Here is a 16,556-nt window from a genome sequence, read left to right as displayed (position 1 = left end):
GTTAAACGAGTGTTATTTTATCACTGTATTTTACCAACAACACCCCCCTGCATCATCAACTTTTTACAGAAGAGAGCAAGCCCAGTTGTTTGCTTCAGTACTCAATAGTAAGGAACTGGATGACTGGCATAGCTTAGAGGGCTGTATCAGCAGCACAAGTCAGAATGGAGGCCTGTAACTAATGGTGTTCCCCCAGGGCTTGGTGCTGGGTCTGGTTTTGTTCAGTATCTTCATCAGTGGAGGGATACAATGCATCCTCAGCAAGTTTGCTAATGACACAAATCTGGGACAAGTGGCTGACACACCAAAAGGCTGTGCTGCTATTCAGCAAGACCTGGACAGGCTGGAGAGCTGGGCAGAGAGGAACCTGATGAGGTTCAACAAGAGCAAGTGCAGAGTCTTGCATATGGGTGGGAATAACTTGCATGCATCAGTACAAGTTATGGGCTGACCTGCTGGAGAGGAGCACTGCAGAGAAGGACCTGGAGGTCCTGGTGGACAACAGGTTGGTCATGAGCCAGCAGAGTGCCCTTGTCGCTAAGAAGGCCAACGGTATTCTAGGGTACAACAAAAAGAGAGCGTGCAGCAGGTCGAGGGAGGTGATCCTCCTCCTCTACTCTGTGCTGAGGGGGCCACATCTGGAGTACTGCATCCAGTTCCAGGCTATTCAGTTCAAAAAAGACAGTGATCTCCTAGAGGGAGTCCAGTGAAGGGTAACAAAGATGATGATGGGCCTGGAGCACCTCCTGTACAAGGAAAGGTTGAGAGATCTGGGACTCCTCGGTCTGGAGAAAAGACCACTGAAGGAGATCTTATCACTGTTTATAAACATCTGAATTATAGGAGTCAAGTGATGAGGGCAGACTCTTTGTGGGTGAGCATCAGTAAAACAAGAGGCAATGGGAAGAAACCGTAACATGGGAAGTTGGATAGCAATGTAAGGAAGAAGTTCTTCACTGTTAGAGCCATGGAACACTGTAGCAAGCTGTCTAGAGGGGTTATGTGTGTCTTTCTCTGAAGATATTCAAGACCCACCTGGATGCCCTCCTGTATGACCTACTACAGGTAACTGCTTTAGCAGGAGGTTGGACTAGATGATCTTTAGAGGTCCCTTCCAACCCCTACAATTCCTAGATTCTGTGAAATCATCAGCCATCCCAGACAACTGGAAAACTAATGGATGCAATAGCTGGAGACCTAGCCAACCCAACTTTCATCATTCATCTTCAGTATTGGAATTATTACATTACTGTCTACAGTAATTATTGCCTAGAGACTTTGTCCAGTTTATCATGGTTTTGTCCTCTATGCTGCTTCTTTACCACCTGTCAGTGTCTGGATAAAGGACCAGAAGCCCTTAAGGTACCAATTACCACTGAGCCTGTCAGCCAGCAAGGGTGATGGTGAAATAATGCGGCCTACGTGTTTTATCCCTTGCAAACACACACTCCACAGACTGAGCTCACAAATTCCACTCTCCTTGGCTCAAGGCCTGGAAATTTGAGTCTCTACCAAAGGCCAGGCCTCCCACTGAGGGCAGAAGTAACCTCGGTCTACAAAGTCAGAGCAGCCTCATTTCCTTGTATTTTGCAAAACATTGCTTTAAGGATATGAGGTTAATCAGGTTGTCTCGGTCTCAGTCTTACATGCTCTGAGACTACTTGATAGCTATTCAAGTCTGAAAGTTTCTTTGTTCTTTTTTTTTATTAAAAAAAAACCCACAAAACAACTCTCATGGAGATTATGCAACCTAACAACTGTTCCTCTTTTACTTATCATTGCAGCCTTCCCCCTAACCACAGATAACAACCTCTAATTTAATATTTAACAGTAGTTTAGAATTAAAAAGTTCATTTAGAATCTTCCTCATGACAAAGGAAACAGTTACAAGATTAATAATGCATGTCTGCAGTCACCTTAAATATTTGTAAAGCCCTACATTTCAACTCTTCTCCAAAATAAATGTTAAAAGCTATGTTTTAATATAACAGTAAATGGAATCATCAGTGCCTTTGAATACGTATGGATCACTAACGTGTTTCATCTGTCTTTTAGGACCTAATCCTCAAGATATTAGCAGACAACCACATTCACATCACTACTTTCCCTCATGATATCTTCAGACCATTCTGTTCCTTTCTGCTACATCTTTTGCCCACCACTCATGTTTTTAGCACTCACAGCTTGCTAGTTTGTAGTACATTCTACAAAACTATCAGGCCATCTGTCATCAATCAAGAGTGTTTTTTACAATTTAACTACACTAAATTAAAGTCAGTTAGTTAATATTTAGCAAAGAAGCCTGCACCGAAGAAGAAAAAAACCACCTGTTCTACATCCTTTAAGCTTTAATAAGCTAAAAGAGAATAAAACTGACATAATCATCTCCACAACATAAAAAATAGGTATTCTTGATTCAAATGTTTCAAACGGTGACCAGTACAAACCTCTACTTCCACACTATTGTTTCAATTTCTCTTCACTAACTGCTTCAAAACACAGTTCACACTGTGTAGTCAGTCAGAGAAAAACATACACAGAAGTTGCACAGAGATTGCCCAACTTTTTAGTGTGCTGAGCCAAAAAGGGTAGAATATAAACTGTACTTTTGAGACTAACTTTAAAAGGAAAATTGTGTTTTAATGTTTGTCCAATATTACAACAGCTACATTTTAAAGTCAGTTTCTGGGGGAAAAAATCATTTTCTATATTGACCAACTCGCTCTTACCTTAAAACCTGTAACAGACGTTTTTATTCTTACTTGATTATGAGACAAGTAAACCACAAAGATAAAAATCTACACTGATTTACACAGGTTATCTCACAATATAGGCCATACTAAAATACGGTCAATTGAAAATGTCAATTTTAACTTTGATTTCAATAAAACCAATCTAACCCAAAAAATACCTGTGCACAACGAAGAGGTCAGTCACTTCAGTGAGCTATTACTCAAATCCTCTGAACTCTGTAAGCATTCATTAATGCCTTATGTATAAATCTGCATTGCTCTGAACACTGAGACTGTCTGACCTTCTCAACTATGTGCGTAGACTGCCTGGCATCTCATCCATTACTGCTTAACACCTACTCAACTGCGCTGGTATAAAACAAACAGAACAGCAAAAGAAAAAAAAAAAGAAAAAAACAAAAAAAACCACCCTCAACACATTGCCCCTCTCATTAATCCTAGTCACAGACCTGCAAACATCAATAAAACTGGAGAGTCAAACAAAGCTGCTTTGTACACTGAAAAGGCAGCAGAAGCCAGAGGTTTCCACCTGGAAGGAGAAATGTGTACCAGCCCCTTATAGCATCATCCAGGGGACTGAGAGAAAAAAAAAGACTGAATTCTTTGGAGGTGCACATGGCTGCCTCTCACCTACTCTTCCCTTGCAAGCTGCAATTGCCATGTTTAGTTCCCTCATATTTTGGGCCTTTAGCTGAAACTCCAGTATTCACAGTCATCTGAATAGATAGGAGTGACTGAAGGTAAATGACAGGACTACAGCGTATGAGCTGATCAACTCTGTCATTGAAAAGAGTGAGGAAAAAACTGCATAAAGAACAAATTGCCACCACCATAACCTGAAGAATACGATCAACAGCTGCGTGTGGAGAAGGTGAGAAAAAGTGATCGCTGAAGAAAACACAGTAGAAAGTATGTTGAGATATAAGATGGAAGGAACTACGTGAATTGAAACAGAAAGTGAGAAAGATCTACTGATACCTATTGCACTTTTTTTTTTTTTAACTACGGTCTCTTTGAGGGAAGGAGTGACTTGTGCAGATGCACAGCTCCTGGCATTACAGCACACAACTTCATCTTTAGCTTCCAGAGCATACTACCACAACAGCAAACAGCAGTAAGAGGCTCCTGAAGCATGCCAGCCTATTCAACACCTTTTAAGAAAAAGCACAGTTTGTTCAGAAACTAGACTGAATAACATTACACATCTAGGCCTCCCAAGACAACAACTAAAGGGATACATCAGTGAAGTGGTCATGGGCTGCAATTTACATTTTGGAAAGAGTGTCAGTCAGATGTGTGCTAGGACATTAAGAATCCATCGTAAAAACTGGCTGACTGTAACAATCAGACCAAACCAAAGACTACTTAAGAAAACACAATCACTATGATTACAAACAGTACGGTATTTTGGTGGTGGAAATACAGTCTAAGGTTCACCTGAAGAGGTGGCATGTCCCCTAATCATAGCCTGACCGCCATTGCATTTATAATATAAGGGTGAATTACAGATGCTCAAAATCATCAGTCAACTGAATAACAGGGAAAGAGAGATACAAGCATCCCCAGTGTGAAAGTAAAATTCATTATGCAGCTACTTCGGGAATCTCTGATCTTCTGTCTGGAGATAAAATGTCTCACATGCCATAGATAAATAGATTGAATGCAATTGAAATTAACTTTAACACATGCAAAAAAAAAAAAAAAAGGAAAAAAAAGAGTTAAAAAAAAAAAAAAAGAAGTGTTCATGGTCAGTGCACCCACCAATTCTGAAATCTGAGAGTTACTTTCCCTTCACCAACCACAGGAGTACTCATATAGAATTACTGAATACCCCAAGTCATTGCTTTTGGCCTAAAGTTTGAAATACATATCCTGGTAGTGAAAATTAATTACAGGTGAGCAAGTTCACATTCTGAATACCAAGCAGAAACTGGACTACATATAGTCAAATATTCAACATAACAGCTACAAATACTTTTGGAATACTATGTATGTTTATACCAGAGACAGAATATTTCGTAATATACATGGTGGAGCATAGGCAATATTTTAGCTTTTCTACTCCCGGATATGCATTGGTGCCCTTGGCATCAATTTTTTGGAAATCTTTTTTTTGGAAATATTACAGGACTGTTGAGGATGTTCCATATTTAGGCTAATTGAGTACTTTACATAATCTTTTCATTACAGAAAAAAAATGCTAAGAACAAAGGGAAACAACATAAGCAAAAATTCCAAGTTAAATAAACCAGGAAAGATAACTTAAAGATGTGGAAACTTTACCTGTAGAACTAAAAGCACTGAAGTAGTGAAATACAAAAATGATAAGCATTTTAAACTTTACTTAGCCCACAATACAGACATAAAATAAGTTTTGTAATTTTTTTTTCTTTTAAATAAGTCTACAGTTCTGAATGCATTTCTAAATGCCACATCTTTTCTTTCCTCATATCTAGAATGATCTATAATGAATCTATCACCCATGGTCAGAAAACTTCTAGGAAAAGAAAACATTTTTAAAGTTGTATTTTGTAGAAGTTGACCTCTGCCCATTTATTTACGGTATCTACTGCAGAGGCTAGCACAGAGTTGAGTCAGGGACACTCCAAACATCCTTGGGAATGTCAGTCATCCACCCTCCACTCAACTGAACTTAGTCACCATAGTTCTCTGCACACATATGCTGTTCTGTAATTTAGTATTAAAATATAAAACTTACTTTTTCACATCTGCAGATCGTTTCTGGCCTCCTTGCTGATCCTGTGAGCTGTCTTTCCCAACGTTATTCATGATCATGTCATCCTTATTTAAGGAGTCCTCTTTTATTCCAGCCGTAGAACAAACAGGCTCTTCAGTTTTTGGATGCTGTGGTTGCGTGCCCTCTGTAAGGGTATTTGTGCTCTGTAAATCCTTTTCACATCTGTTGGGTTCATCTTGGCAGGCGGGTGGTTTAGAGTCTACCAAAGAAGATTTTGTTGCAAGATTAAACAAGCTTCCAAGAAACTGAAAAAAACCTTCTCGGGGTTGCTTGTCTTTATCTGCTGCTTTGTTTCCAGGAGTCAAACTAGGAAGGCTATTAGCCTTTTTCAGCTCCTCTTGGATATCAGACTTGCTAAGTTCTTCTGTGGAATGGTTCTTTTCTTCATTTGGATAAACCTAAAATAAAATCAAGAGATAGATAAAGGCAACATTTCTTGTCATTTCCCTGCATTGCCGAATTTCTTATTTTTTACTCGCTTTAAGCAAATCTGTTGTTTGAAAGTTCTTTTTAAAACCAAAACCCTGTGGTCTTCTTTTCTCTCCATATATGAAAAAGCTGAGAGGGCTATATAGGCTAGAAGAACCACAAGGCAGCTGCTGTGGAAGTAGAACACAGGAGGAAAGACGGAGAACAATCGTTCCTTCAACATGCAGAAAAAGCCAACAATGAAGGAAAAAGTAAAGAATGAGTTTTCATGCCCTTATATTACAAGTAAGCAGGAGAGTTTCTTCGTTTATACTAGTGCCTGCTCAGTATTATTTAGTGACAAATATGCCCTGCCACAAGGGAATTAAGAGATTAGGCCTAAAAAAAAAAAAAAATTAAAATGAAAAAAAAAAAAAGTAAGTTGTTTTCAGCAGCTCTTAACAGATCGTACAAGGTAAATGATACACTGCTGTACTAGCAGACAGACAGCTCATTTTCTTATTGTTCCCGAAACTTGCAACTCTTCTGAGTGCTTGGAGTCAGGTGCGACCCACCTGCAGCCTGGACATACTCTGGACCCAGGAGGACTGCAACAAACTAGTAGACTCACTCTCCTTCAGGTTATACTCCAACTCAGGTGTACCATTAAGTACTTACAAGCAGACTGAAAAAGCACAGACCCATGGAAAAAGCTTTGTGCACTTATTCAGCTTGCAAATACGTACAAGCACACAATAGCAAAACACAAACATAACACGGTCATAAGTGTTTAGTAACCTGTACTTTTAAACGAAAAATAAGAATCATGAACAGAATTTGGATACAAAATTCGACTTGTGCCAAAGCTTAATCCTATCTGTTATCTTTAGTGATCCCCACTGCACACTCTCTGGTAATCTTTCTTTCAACTCCAGAGGTAATCACACAACTGCATTTCCACATCTATTTGTCCTCTCAACACAGCTCCGTAATCTACTAATCTCAAACCATGCTCTTCTACACAGCCGAAGTCCTAAGCCGAAGTACACATCACTGCTTCCCTGCACCCAGTCCACAAGAGCTGTTTATAGCCTACTGAAAATAATTAACACTAACACAGACCGACACCTCCTTTAAACCACCATTCATCTTTTCTCCTGGAAGAGCTGCTGGGAACCTCCCCTCCAATCTTTTCCATCCTCTGCTTTTCCAGAGGGTGCTATATGCCATTGCTGCCCATTTTGGCTTTACAATACTATTGTAATTTCAAGCCAGTTTCTTAAAACAGAGTAGGGTTATCCCAGGTTTTTTTAGATGAACTCTATCCTGCTCAGCAGGACTGGGAAAGGAAAACGTGAATAAAAAGTCCTGTGCAAGCTTTAGTTGCGTCAATAATATCACTGGACAGGGCTAATTGTTTCAAATTGGATAACACCTACCCATCCAATCCAGTCAGAAAGCTACTATTTTCATTAGCTTACTAATCTTATTTCAACTTGAAAATATATGTATTTCAAGTAACTTAGCAAGTAGGCTTAGTTGTTGATAGTGCACCTAGGATCATGCTAATGATGAAGAAGGTGTTTTAATGAACACCACCTTGTCCATGCTTGGAAGAACATCAACTTCTTAAAGCTAGTGTTGCTAAGGGGCAGTGGTCTTTAATCTTCAAGGAATATTTTGCCACCTTTTTCCTCAGACAGAAGATGCAATTGCTTAATATTGAATGACTAGATTTATGTGCTGAAAATAGAATTGCTTATGTGAGGATACAAATTAAAAGGTATTAACATGCCTTGAGAAATTCATACAACCTGTATTTTATTCATATAGGTAGGACATTTACCTATATTAAACTTTTATTACACTTTCAACAGTGAGTTAAGTAAAACTTCAGACTTTTTTTCTGCCCCCAACCACGACAAACCCTACCTGCTCTCCCACATATTGCATAAATTAACTGCAGATACATCACAAAGAGATGCAGTCATCGGTGTAAAGTGAAAAAGCCCTGAATCTTACGAGTCAACTCTATTCAGACCCATGCCTGGAAATGAAATAGAAGACAGAGCAGCTTACAGGAGTGCCATAGTGCTGGCTGGTATCTTTAGTACTAGACAAACTATCCAGCTAATACACAAATCTGGGATTAATCTCTTGACTAATTAACTTTACCTCACAGGAACTAAGTTCTTTGAGGAAAGCAGTATAAAACAGAAACAAGAAGTTTAATTTCCAAAATTTGATGATACGTGAATGTTTTACTGTAATCAACTTCTTAGCATTGTTCAATACCAGCTTTTGATTTAACTTTTAGTGAGGGTGGGTATTTGTTCCTTGTTCTGTGATTAACATGATTCACACAAATTTGTCAGGTTTAAAAGAGTATTTCAGTACAGGAAGTGCATACAAACCTTATTATTTCCCCTGCAGATATAACTGTTAAAGGCTATAAACATTTTTCATGATTATTACAATATCTATGAAATTAACAGCTAAACGTATTAACTGTAAGAGAAAATATTAAATTCTAGACTTGTTAACTATTTAGTATTATCTCCATTTTAATTTTTTTATTATTATTTATTTATTTTCTTTTTAAGACATTTGTATTCCAGAATGTTTTTTTTCTACTAGGAACTGAGACTTCAAACATGGCTAAATCTCTGCATATTGAAATCTTCCCCTAGCAGCTCTGAGACATTATGCTTGCAAAACACTGCTTCTTAAGTATAAGCATAATTTATATCCTGCATGAAAAGCTGTTTTGTAGTCTCTGTTTCCAGAAACAGAAATTTATTTAGACTTTCTTGCTCTTTAATCTTCCTTTCCTTGCTTAATTGCTGCTAAATCAAAAGAACAGGAAGTTTTAATATGAAAGGGTCCTTCCATACCTTTTTAACCATGAGGAGTATCTCACATAATAAAGCCCTGGAGAATATTTACACTACGCGTAGCTGATGATATATGTGGATATTAAGTCCCAACATAGAAGCTATGCAAATGTTTCTTCCCTCTCTTCAACATAATCAATCCTACCCTTCCCGTGTTCTATTCTCTGCTTCACTTTGCTGTAAAAGAGAGCATCAGCTATTGATGTTTTATCATTTCAACACAAAATTTCAATTTGAAGTTGGAACGCCTTTTAGGTGTCACACAAAAAAACCTGTTCCTGTCTCAGATTGTAAAGTATGTATTTTAGGATAATGGTATATTCAAATTAATGAGACCAAAGCGCATGACCTGTAAATCCAGTAAGCCTTAATACAACAGGAGGCTTCTGACACAAGTGCCTGAACAACAGAGCAGTATGAGAGCAATCACAGAAGGCAACACCACGATAACTTTCACTTTTTATCTCCAGTGTCGTTCTCTGAGCTCGCCTATGACAGAAGCCACTGGCAGGTGCTTAGGAAAAAGCAGAAAGGGTGCTGGGTACATGCAGAGCAATTATTACCCTGGAATGTCCCACTAGCTTTCAGCAGCCCAGGCCTTTAGTTCATCTCAGTAGAACAGCTGCATCTATGTCGCAATTAAATTTGCACAGATATTTACAATGGTGGAAGGACACCACTGACCCTGGTACTAGTTACACTTCGTTTCATTAGTCAGAAGAATAAAAAAATCCTCTTGCAGCACCACAGTAGTCTGAACAGTTTCTTAGGTGTACCACAAACAACTGCTTTTGGGTAGAAACCTGCCTGTCAGATCTCCTTCGAGATCCTCACTGATGCAAGGAAAGACCTAAGCTTTCCTATCATAGCACTGTCTTTCTGGAGACACCCTTCATACATGGACTGCTATCAGTCTGCCCCTTGCCTTCCCTTTCCCATTCTCCATGAACTCTCCTGCTTGTGACATGCTATATAAAGCTTTCACGAGTCTTTACTGCTTTAGCAACTCCTGACTCCAAGTTTTCACTGGGCAAACCCTGAGGCACCGGGCAGCAGGCAGGACCAGATGACATCCTGGGGTCCCTTTAACCAGAACTACCCTATGGTCCTGTGACCTCACACACAGCCGGGCTGGCATGGAGTGGAAACTTGGAAGAGCAGGAAACAAGACTGCAGCTTTAATCAGGAGACTGAAGAGGCTGTGGTGATAACCAATGCTGTATTTCCTGTGCAGTCAGGTGGTGTGGTCTTACTTTGCTTGAGCAACTACTGCTGAAGCACGCTGTCAGCTTGGACTTAACATACAAGCCCACAGTATGTGTCTTAAGTCTGATTACTATCTGAGCTGGTTTATTCAACAGCAGATAGGTACATTTTCCAGGCTGTAATCTACTTCTGGCTGTGGCACAGAGATATGCCCCAAACTGAATTACATACAGGCGCAGGGCTTGCTGCTGTTGTGAGCAGCTCCCCTGGTGTGTGGAACCCAGCAGCACCTGAACAGGGGCTGCTCTGCCAGCCAGGCTTGCCCAGCCCCTAATGCATGCTGCAACCAGCAACCCTGATAGCTGCCCTCCTCTTGGCAGCCGAGTGGCAGAAGTTCAAATTGCCAGAGGTTCTCATTTGGCAGGGTTTGTGTCAGTCTGCCAGGAATACAATCTCTTTTATTGCCTTAACAAGTGAATGAAATGAAAACATTAACAGCATTAAAACACAGATCTCCATGAACAAAGGCTTAGTTCCCAGCCACAACAGCGAGACATTTCAGTTTTCACTCAGAGCGAATGCTCCTTATGAAGCAGCAGCTCAAGAGAACTGCCTGGAGACCTCTCACAGGTGGTTTGTCTTCCTGTGGGGGAAGCTGCTAATGGAGAACACCCTGCAGGCCACTGGATGCACCTCTGCACCCTAACCACCTCGTTTCACCACAGCACTGTTGCAAGAGAAGACAGACGGCCATCAGGATCCACATTCAAAGACCTAACCCAGTCATTTAACCCCAACAATTTGCTCATCTGAGAAATGGTCACAGCACTACTCCAGAATTTCTCTTCACTAGTGTGTAGAAATCACTGAAAAGTCAGATGAAAACATTAGGCGTTTTAGAAAATTAACGATGTTCCTGGGCCTAGCTTTGACCTTTCAACACAGCTGTGATGGCCACATTTCACTTCACAATTTCTGAGCATTTCATTTGATCTCAACAGCTCTACCGTATGCAAATCTTGTACGCTAAACAAAATCCACATGCAGGTTGCTCAGGTTACCGACAGATCAGTACATTCCCATGAGGACTCTCTGCTCCATGTTTTTCAGCAGACTTCTCTTCTCTGGGTGGGTGCAGCATCTTTGCTGTTATCTTTCACTTGATCTGCAATGAGTGGGACACACTGAGCCACATAATGTAGGTGCATGTTTTTTCAGCTAGCAAGAGGCAAAGAAGTTAGGCACTCACAAACAACAGGGAATCATAGAATCACCAAGCTTGGAAAAGACTTCCAAGATCGTTTAGTCCAACCATTCACCAATATCTCCCCACTAAACCATGGCCCCTAGTACAACATCTAAACGTTTCTTGAACACCTCCAGAGACAGTGACTCCATCACTTTCAGCACCTGATCGCTCTTTTCTGGGAAGAAACATTTCCTAATATCCAACCTGAATGTCCCCTGGCACAACTAGAGGCCATTCCCTCTCATCCTATCACAAGTTACGTGGCAAAAGAGGCTGACTCCAATTCACCACAACCTCCTTTAGGGCAGTTGTAGAGAGTGGTAAGTTCTTCCCTGAGCTTCTTCTCCAGAAACAATTCATGTCAACTGTATCTACTGTCTGTTGCAAACCTGATGAAAAAGGACCGGATGTAGTGGGAGAGATTAAGATTCACTTAAACAAACTGTCATAGCATTAAGAAGAAGAAAAAAAAAATAATCAGGAAAAGGTCCTATCAGGCAGCAAAATACACGATAAACACATCTCCTAAGAGTCTTCTGTTGCTGGCATTCATGAGAAAAATAGATTTAGAAACAACTCTGACACAAAGTGTTTTGTTTTTGTTTTCATTATGCCAGCGAATGAAGTGGAGTTGGACATGATGCAATGGATCTCTACCATTGTAAAAAAACTGCTCGTCCTAACTAAATAATCGTTTTTAAATAATCAGGGAAAGCAAACAAAGAATAATAAAGACAGCCCTGGAAGTTCTGGGGCTTCAACTTAAATCTGAGTTCTGTATTTCCGCAAATAACCGATGCTTGAAGCCTCTGAACCTTTTGACTTTTTCATACTGCAAAGTTTTCCTTCCACATCCTCCTTTCTCTGCTTGTTTTGACATGACATGAAAAAAAAAAGTCATGTAAACACTAAAAGAGTAATTAGAAAATTAATGAAATCATGGCATAATCAGATGTAAAAGTTAAACAACAGGAGAGCCTTTTTAGTTAAACTGTGTAAGTTTTGCATTTTTTTTAAATACACCTACTTAAATTCAATGACTATTTAACATTTGGAAGGATGACGGCCTTTGTTGAAAGTTCAGCACAGGGACTTTTAAAATTTGTTTATCCATTTGAATTTTTCAAACACTGGAGAGGACCTTAACACATTTCTTTTGTCAGATGATAAAAGAAAAGATGAAACAAAGATGCTCTGAAACTCCGGCATTTGCATAAAATCTAAGGAAATATTCAGACACCTTTCCTGACGAGTGTACAAAAAGCAAGGTGGTAAGCACAAAGGCTTCAAATAAAAGCAAAGAGAAAAAAAGAGGATTGGTTTTAAATAAAGTTTCTGCTAGGTCACCTTCACGGTGAATTCTAACTAGGGGAAAGCCTCTAGAATGAGGAAGTGCATGTTATAATTTAAGAAACTCTGTTCATACAATTTGAAGTTACTTCAAAAATTCTCCTCTCTGAATTTTCTCCTGAAATGACTTTAAAGCTCTGATTAAAGAGTAAGAACTGGCACTCATTTCTCAATATATAAATACATACACATCTCCTAATTATGATTAGGTCTAGTATGAGCCACAGAGAATGGATTTAAATGGTCTTTTTTCTTTCCTTTTCCTTACATTCTCCCAGAACTACTCTTCCATTCATTGCCTTTTAATTAAAATGCTTTTACAATCATGAAATGATTTTTACTCTTTTACTTGATAATTTCCTGATATTCAAAAATAAATTAAAAAAAATAAAGATCAAATTCATCTTTTCAGTTAAAAAAACAAACAAACAAGTAGGCAGTACACTGGGAACAGGGTGAGACAATGTGATTTCCCCGCATACTTAAATTCTAATGGCAGGCTATAGCTTCCGGCATTACCCTCTTCCTCATCTGTCTCCTCCTCAGTGGTTCTACACACCAGACTCAGCAAGGTTTAAACCCATTGTATTTTCATCCATCCTGAAATGAAGTTGCTCACAACCTTTGAAGAACTAGAGTAGTAGAGAAGGAAGCATGTTTCAGGATCATCTAAAATCCTCCAGTATGACAAAAGAACTTACCAGGACACTAGATAGCAGGATCTTGAAATGTCTTCCCAAACTCATACAGCTGATAATACCATTACTTTAACAAAGTGTCCTGGGCAAACAGAAGATTCTATGCGCTCTCCTATAACATCTCATTCCAAAGAAAGTCTAAACGTTTGCCAAAGAGGAAAAGATTTGCTGTTGGGTTCCAGAGAAAAATCCTGATCATACAAGCTCCAAAAAATGTTTTGGTTTTCATTTGTTTCTGAGGGCAGCAACGGCTACGTGTTTTAAAAGTAGCTCAGTTTTTAAAAAATTCATGGTTGGCAGTAACATTCCAGCTTCCTTGGCTCCCAAAAGTCAAAGAATCATTTCCTTCATTTCTACTGCGTGTACAACGAGGGCATTCAGCAAGCATGCACACATTACTTACATAACGTAACATATGAAATAAAAACAATATGAAACAAAACAATGCTAAAGGACAGTCTGTGATAAACTATGACATTTGGCTTAATTTTGATTTCTTTATGTTGAATATAAAATTATTGATTAAGTCAGAATTATGGACATTCAGTAAGAACAGCTACACGGATTCAGTGAGTTCAAGGAACTGCTGAGTTTTGAATTGTGAATGTTGTGAAAGACTCCACAATGTTCTTGCACAACCTCTGTCAATATTTGACCACTCTTATAGCAGAGGGGGAAATAAATGAATATATCCTTATAGCTAACTGGAACTCCCCATGATCCAATCTGCATTTGTTGCCTCTTTCTTGCTTGCTGCAGCTCCAAGAAGAATCTGTCTCCATCTTCTCACGTAATTGGAGTCACTGACATAAAACTGTAATAGTTTATCTACCATTTAAATACAGACATCTCTAACCTGAAATGAAATTATGTGAGAACACAGAGTTTCGGAAAAATCCCTTCTCAGTGTTCACAGTATGCAGGAGTACTTATCACAGAACAACTAGCAAAAGGCTTAATTTGTAGCAAGGAAGCTTTAGACTGCATGCTAAGAAAAGACTTCCTAATTACAAGGTTTAAGAAATCAGTGGAACAGCTGTCTGATGACAAAGTTGTAGAGATCTTAGAGATCTCCATCCCTGGAGGTCTTTGAGAACAAGTTAGACAAACTTGTATCAGGTATAACAGATAAAGTGTTCTCACCTTGGGGTAGAGGTGTACTTTCTGCCTCTGCTGTCTATGAAGATCGAGACTCCCTGTTTCTAGTTAATCGAGGCAATTATGATACAGGCTTTAGCCTCTGGGCTAAATTATAAAATATTTAATGCTACCAAAATGACAAAGACTAAATTATACATCTGGTAGACCATATTTTTACCTCCTTTCTTGAACTTTCGCAATTGCTTTGCAAAGCTCAGTTCTTATGCCAAGTTGCTTAAGAACTCTTTCCTGATCAATTACAGGAGAACATGCTTTTTCTTCCAGGCACTGTTACAGGAAGGATGTCTGGGGTGACTGTCAGGCAAGTCCATCTGCCTACATTCCAAAGCAAAGCCTCAGATGGTTGAGAAACTCATGTAGGGCTAGTCTGGAATTGAAACCACTCACAGCCATGGAAGTAACCCAAGCACCAGTCACTGACGCTGTAACCACAGTATTGTAATACCACAGAAGCCCAGGTTAGACCTGTGGCACAAGCATGACCAACAAGAGTGGTGTGTGATTTCTTCAAAGCTATACTAAGAAGACATTCAACAGCATACAGCTCACAACAGTAATGTCATTAGTTCAACTAGTAGACATATGTCCTATTTGTAAATCTCTGTTTTAAAGATATGGCTAAAAATTGTAAAGATGTACTCATGGACCTCTACAGGAAACGTAATTGCAATGTTCCCTTCAAAAACAAAGTCCCTGTAGTGCTAAAAGTGAGGCTAAAGATACACTAACACATGCTGGACACTATGCAATGCAGATAATTTGCAAAGAAAACGTGAAGTACAAGGCCTGTTTACAACCACACAGCCACATGTTCAACAATCACATCATTCAAATGGAGCATACACAGTGTTTGCAGCTCTAATTCAAAGAAACAGAAGCCAAATAAAATCTGTAAATAAACAGTAGCAGGCCATGGTGTACATTCTGGCAATGAACTGATGTAGTAAATATATTTCAATGACATTTTTTAGAAAGTGATCAAATGACGATTGATAATAACATCCTGGCACATAAACATAAAATTCTCTATTTTCCTAAGGTATTAACTTTTTCTCCCACACAGCTAAAGATTTCATCAATGGGAATAAAAGAGTGCGTAAAGCTTTCAGAACAGCTGAAGAGCTGTGGTAGCTCAGGACAGTTCTCAGCTCCACTCCCCTGGTCAGTTACAATTTACACGTCTGACTTTGTTAAGACAGAGCCTTGCAGATTCTTTGCCAACTCCGGCCTTCTGCTGAGATGGCCAATGAATATTAAAAAAAAAATAATCATGGCATGTAGGTCTGTCAGAAGCATGACAGATCATTAACTCAGTGGCAGACAGACTCAATATGGTATCAGTGTGTAGACACTATTCACCTGAAATGGGTAAGAAGGAACACGGTTCAGAGATACTGAAACCTGCCCATGCAGATACACAGCCTTAAACTTCCTCACAAGGTACATTTGGTAACTACACAAGATTCTTTTTCAAACAGTTACCTTGATGCCTCAATGAATGAAACCGGAATATTTTTCCATATCATACGTTATCCTTTTCAAATGAGACAGAACTCAATTTCTCTTCAACTGTTCAGTTATATTCTTCTTATCTTTGTACAAGACATTATTTAGAGCAATTTCAGTCACTGGACAGTGTGGTACTATCAAAAAATGTGTGTTGGAGGGAGCAGTGGCAGAAAAAGAAAGGATTTTATCCATTGAAAAAAGGGTTGAGGTGGGCCACTTCTCTAAATCACTTCTTACTATCTAGTTGTAATTGCAATGCACAAAAGATGAAATTATAGAGCTAAGAGCACTTATTACTATGTGTACAAAACTGTTAAAGGGTATCAAAAGATCTCTGATCAACTTAAGAAAAAGGGAAAGAAGTTAAGACAGGAAGCGCTCAGTACATGTAAACAGCCAGAGTATTCCGGTAATTGAAGGCTGCACCTTTCTTCTAAAGCTTATACAATGCCAAACAGCCAGGTATTATTTCAAAAGATAATGAAACACACAGTCTAACTCTTTAGGTTGCCAAACATAAATCTAAGACAACATAATTAAATAAAAAGTCTTAATGGTGAGACAGAAGAA

At 39.1% G+C, this 16,556-nt stretch overlaps 1 protein-coding gene across 4 annotated transcripts in view; it reads right to left on the bottom strand.

Moving 5' to 3' along the window:
• CRYBG3 (crystallin beta-gamma domain containing 3) overlaps positions 1–16,556 on the bottom strand; it is a 92,401-nt gene that overhangs the window by 60,195 nt on the left and 15,650 nt on the right. For 2 of the 4 annotated variants that reach the window (XM_046912683.1, XM_025144510.3), the window contains one exon: positions 5,473–5,909. In XM_046912683.1, the coding sequence (XP_046768639.1) occupies positions 5,473–5,909 (437 nt within the window). Of the gene's footprint in view, positions 1–5,472; positions 5,910–6,391; positions 6,521–16,556 lie in introns of those variants that run through there. The other 2 variants (XM_046912684.1, XM_046912687.1) reach the window with 2 other exon arrangements.

Source organism: Gallus gallus, chromosome 1 (genome assembly GCF_016699485.2).
Source record: "Gallus gallus isolate bGalGal1 chromosome 1, bGalGal1.mat.broiler.GRCg7b, whole genome shotgun sequence".
In the NCBI taxonomy this organism is placed as follows: Eukaryota; Metazoa; Chordata; class Aves; order Galliformes; family Phasianidae; genus Gallus; species Gallus gallus.
The sequence above is the reverse complement of the archived record's forward strand: the minus strand, read 5'-3'. Positions and strand labels throughout refer to the sequence as shown.